Source organism: Erithacus rubecula (assembly GCF_903797595.1).
Source record: "Erithacus rubecula genome assembly, chromosome: 6".
NCBI classification, from domain to species: domain Eukaryota; kingdom Metazoa; phylum Chordata; class Aves; order Passeriformes; family Muscicapidae; genus Erithacus; species Erithacus rubecula.
In genome coordinates, this window is record NC_136688.1 from 36,418,007 (window position 1) to 36,423,341 (window position 5,335).

The 5,335-nt window shown below is 50.5% G+C and overlaps 1 protein-coding gene across 1 annotated transcript; it reads right to left on the bottom strand.

The window, feature by feature from the left end:
• Positions 1 to 1,410: 1,410 nt before the first annotated feature.
• NFKBIA (NFKB inhibitor alpha) lies at positions 1,411 to 5,127 on the bottom strand. The gene is made up of 6 exons (XM_079307672.1): positions 4,731 to 5,127; positions 4,312 to 4,420; positions 3,591 to 3,801; positions 3,038 to 3,126; positions 2,662 to 2,922; positions 1,411 to 2,157 (listed from the first exon to the last, which is right to left on the bottom strand). The coding sequence occupies exons 1-6, from the start codon at positions 4,952 to 4,954 to the stop codon at positions 2,110 to 2,112; spliced, it is 942 nt and encodes a 313-aa protein (XP_079163798.1). The 5' UTR covers positions 4,955 to 5,127; the 3' UTR covers positions 1,411 to 2,109.
• Between the last annotated feature and the right edge of the window lie 208 nt (positions 5,128 to 5,335).

Consider the following 5,335-nt stretch of genomic DNA (forward strand, 5'->3'; position numbering starts at 1 on the left):
AGGGGAAATTGAAACATAGCAAGTGGAGCACCACTGTTTCTATTTCCAGCCGTGGAATCACTTTGCTGGTGAAAAACCTGTAGCAGCAAGTGAGCAAATTCCCAGAGTCCACACTCCCAGATCAGAGTTAATGGTTGGTTAGAGTGCAGGGTGAGTTCCCAACAAGAAAATCTTTTGGCAGATTCTTATCCAGCCCCACACTGGAAAATGCAGATTTGCAATGCAGATGTAGTCATGTCTGCCAGAAGTTTCAGTGTGTAGACCTAGGTTACGCTCATGCAATGAGAGTGGAAAGGAAATAAAAATTTCTCAGGATGACATTTTTATACAATCCTTTCCACAGCAGCTTTTGGCTCCCGTGCAAGCTAGGAAGCACACAGTCAGTTGTGGTTTTCTTCCTCGTACCAGCAAACCCTCCTTTGAGCAGGTTGTGTGTCAGGAACCCTTTGGGAAGAGCAGGACAGAAAAAGGAATGGGTGTTCCTGTGCAACCTGGGGCCACAGCATTCTCCAACAGCCTGAGCTGGGCCAGGTGCCAGCAGCACAGAATTCCCCCGGCCAGCTCTTGGCAGAGCTCTCCCATCCTGCGTCAGCAGCTTTGCTGTTTCCATCCGGGGGACATGGCACAAGCAGGGCACGGTCACCTTTTACACAACCCCTCCTTTACACAGACACACAACAGGCTAAGAAGGCTGTCCAGTACTGTGATAGCAGATGAGTTGGAGCAGAGCATTTGGGCAAAGTGATTCTGTCTGCCCCGAATGCTGGGGAGAAACTTGAGGAATAACTGAAGCCATTAAAGCCACGTCCTGCACTGCTATGAACTGGACAAGAGCTGTAGCTCCTGCAGATGTGCAGAATTTCAGTGGTGCAAGGCAGTAGCACACGTTCCCAGTGTTCCCTCTTCCCTTGGAAATCCCCTTTGGAAATTCCAAAGGGGTCAGGGTTCAACGAAGCTGAGCCAGGTGACAAACAAGTGGTGAACAGACACAGGGCTGTGCTGCAAACCTCCAGCCTTCCCCCTGGCGAGAGTTGTGAAGTATTTGAGCTGGAACAAAAGGTGCTGTGAGGGCAGGTGGGCGGGTGCTGCCAAAATCAGCCTAAAACCCCCCTCTCTAGTGGGCTGGTAGCCTGATGATGGGAGAGAGGGGGAATCCCAGGCTCACAATCCGCCTGCTGCAGCGGGTGCAGGAAACAACACCTACGTCTGCTTCCAAAATTAGCTGTAGCAGAAGAGCTGAGAGCTGCAAGCTGCTTTAGATGTCTTACCACTGCTGAGGTAAATCACCTTAAAACCCCGAGAATGTGACCCCAATGGGCTACTAGGTGTTAAAACGTTTCTTAAAAAGCAAACCAGGTAGATTCCCACCATCTCAGGGAGGTGGGCAATGAACCGTTTCACAGACTAGGCACGGCAATTTGACTTTTTTTAATAAATACATATCTCACAAGTACGAAAATAATTATAAACAAAAATGTACAGTATTTACACAATATACAGTTGCTAAAAAGTGTAGCAATTATGACACACACAGTGTGAAACACACTTTTCCAATGCCCACAGTTAACATTATTGCTACTTTTGCCTAAGAGCCAAGATGACATCAGTCCCTTGGTCAGATTCCTCCACCTGGGACACCCCACTGAGAGCAGCTGAAGTCTGTCAGAAAGGACAGGGACTGCCACCAGCCCAGCACAAATGAATGCAGAGTCTCTGAGAAAGGGTGCTGGCATGAGTCCACCTTGCCACAAAAGGACACTTATTCCCTGTAGTACTTGATGCCACATGAAAGCTCCCTGTAACGAGCAGGTTGGATGTGTAGTCTGTTACCTTCAGGCAGCTGAGAAGATTGGCTATGTGGCTCTTTATCAGGTGGTGTGAATAATCACAGATCTGTACTGATGTTACACATCCCACTCCTGTATTTAAACACAAGGGAGATCCTGGAAATGTTACAATTATGTGCTCCTTCTCCTTGCTGGGCAGTGTAGTATTTCCCTCCTCTTTTTCTCTCCATGTTGTGACTTTCTTTTTAGATGCAGAAAGCCAGTCCTTTCTCTATACATGCATATATGTATACATCCACTTCTTTTCAGAGAAAGCTCTGCTTTAATATGTCAGCTGTTGTCCTGCAATAAGGCAGTCATCATATATAAGCTGCAAAAAAAAAAAAAAAAAAAAAAAAAAAAGCAAAATGCTGTTAATGCAAAATTCTTACTTAAAGTATCATATCCACTCTGGGATAATAGCCAAATTCTACATGCCCAGACTTCAGCAGTGTAGAAAATTTCTGCACCAAAATGGTTACATATGCTATTTAATGCAGTACTTAAAATGTTAGAAAAACAAATCCTAGGGAGGAGAAAACCACCCACTAACTTGGATTTTCTCTCATGAGGTTCTGTGTCAGCCACAGAACTGTGTTCAGAGAACCATGTAGAATGAATTAAATCTCCATATCCTCATGTTATTTTTACATTTTATTCTTACTCTGTTTACATGCTTGCCCCATCTGCCATTTTGCTGATAGCACAATCTTTGATACCTATCTGTTACACAAGCAAGAAGTCACTGGGGCATGCTATCAAAGCAACATCAAAAAATACTCAGCACAGGACAGGATTTTCCCCTTCACTTGTAAAAATGACAACAGCTACTTACTTCATCCTCTGTGTACTCAGGTTCAGATTCACTGCTCTCTTCATCCTCACTTTCTGGCAACATCTGCAGGTCAGCTGTGGTCAGCTGCTTCAGCTGTTCCTGTATGCTTGAGTTGTCTCTTCCCCATGTGAGTTGATAAGGGGAATAGCCCTGATAGGTCACTTTGTTCACGTCTGCCCCATGTTTCACCAAAAGCGACACTAGGTCTGAATTCTGCAGATCAACTGCCAAATGTAGTGCTGTTCTGCCATTGCATGGCTCCTGTGTGAAAACAGCATAAGGTTTGGCATGTTAGGAGGCAGAGCCATTGTCAGATCTGTTGATTCTTAAGACTACACAGCCCCATTCTGTTAAATTCATGGTACACACTACGTACCTGTGCATTTACATCTGCTCCCAAGGACAGCAGATACTCAACAATACCCAGGTATCCTTGAATAGATGCTAAATGAAGGCATGTATGTCCTGAAAGACACAAAGAAAGGGAAAACGTGGGTAAGTCTAACTCAATGCCTCATCATTACTTAAAAGTCAAGATGATAGCGCAGGATAGTTTCTAAATTTCCAATTCATTCATGGCAAAAGGGTTTTTTCCAAAAGAGTTTTCCAGCTTCCAGTATGAATAAAAGTGTTGGATTGTGAAAAGATTTCTTGGAGGCTTTATTCCAGTTTGAGTGCAACTTCTAACAAATAAAAAAAGGAGAACCAGGGCAAAGGCACTCACTAAAAATGCAAAGTTCAAAGCCATGTGAGACTATAATCAACAGTGAGAAGGCTTACAAGATAGTAGCATCTCAAAAAAGACACTGCTGCATGCTTTGGGCTCCTCAACTCTCAAATGGGACATAATAACCCTTCTGATCTGCAGGAGACTGACCCTACCCTCAGTGCAGCACACCAAGATGAACTGTAGAGGAGCATGGCCGTACCATTGTAGTTGGCTGCCTGCAGGACAGCGAGGAGATGGTGTGGCTGGCAGTACTGTGTGAGCACGCTGACGCTCCTGAGGGAGCCCTGCTGGCAGGCAATGTGCAGGGGGGTGTTTCCTCGGAAGTCCCTGATCTCCAGGTCGCATCCGGCCTTCAGAAGATGCTCAGCAATTTCAGGCTGATCAGTTATCACTGCCAGGTGCAGAGGAGTCTGCAAGCATAAGAGCAAAAGCAGACTGTAAGTTACACCACGAACTTGGCAGCAATATCTAGACAAACAGACTTCTGGTTCACTTGGTGATTTGTGGCAACAAATAAAAGCATTAAAGCACGCCCCATAAACTCAGTCCTTCATGCTTCCCAAGTTGTTGTATAGTTGCCCATTCATCTGGAAGTGATGAACTTTGGGCTCTCTGGATAAACCCACGGCCAGTTGGTATGAAGGGTATCATTAACATCTCCATAAAGAGGGATGCAACCCATGGCATCATATTTGAAAAATGTGGGCGTTAAATTCCACTCTCTTGGGGGAGAGGAAGCATTGTACCAGCACCGGCTGAAGCCAGCTAGGGACTTTCCTGAATGTAGGCTTTGATTCAATTGATTCCATCAATTAAAACAAAAAAAAAATTAAAGGGACTTTTCTGGGGGAATTCCCCAAAGGGAGTGTGTGGGTGTGGCAGGGGCTGGTCCGGATTTGGGGCTATCGAGGTGAAAGTACCTGGCTGAGGTTGTTCTGGAAGTTCAGGAAAGCCCGGTCACCGGCTGCCTGCTGGATCACCTCCAGGCTCAGGGCTTTTTCCTCGTGAATAATGGCCAAGTGGAGAAAACTGCAGGGGGGGGAAAAGGAGTGATTAAGCGACACGCGTTTAACCCCCCGACGCCACGCCGAGCCCCGCCGGGCCGGGCCGGGCCGGGTCACGCGCGGGTGTCGCAAGCCGGGGCTTTCGGCTCGGCCGGGGCTTTCCGCGGCCGCGGGAGCCGCCTCGCCCTGGCGCCGCTCCAGGGACTTTCCGCACCCCCTCCCTTCCCTCCCGGCCCGGCGCCGCCCCGCCGGCAAGCACATCCTGTCCCGGCCTTCTCGTGCCCTGCTCCCGCCGTGCCCGAGCCGCCCCTGCCCCGTGCTCGACCCCCACTTACGTGTCCCCGTCCTCCGTCAGCTGCTGCGCCCAGGCCGGCGGCTCGCGGGGCTGCAGCCGTATGTCCTCCAGCTCCTTCACCAGCTGCCGGTACTCCTCCTCCTTCATGGAGTCCAGGCCGCTGTCGTGGCGGTCGTCGAGCGCGAAGGCGCCCTGGCGCTCCTTCTTGGGGTGCTCGTAGCCCTCCATGGCGGGCGGCTCGGCGGCGCGGCGGGCGGCGATCATGGCGGCGGGGCTGAGGGCGCTGCGAGTGAGCGGCGGCGGCGGCGGCGCCTCGCATATACAGCGAGGCCGGGGGATTTCTGCGGGGGAGGAGCCGCGGAGGACGGGAATTTCCAGCCAGTCAAAGCCCGACCGACGGGTCTGGTCCTGCTCGGCGCCGCCGGCGCTGGCAGAGAGGGCGGAGCGGCTCGGACCGCCCAGAAGGGGCGTCGCAGGGGAGGGAAGAGAAGAGGCCGGGCCGAGAGGGAACTTGGCGTTTTTCCAGGGGGGAAGTTCTCGCCTCTCCGGCGTCCCCGCCGGTACTTCCCTGCCGCGCCCGGGGGGATTGCCCTGCCCTGCCCTGCCCTGCCCGGTGCCGGGGCTCCCCGGGCCTGCTCCCCCTGC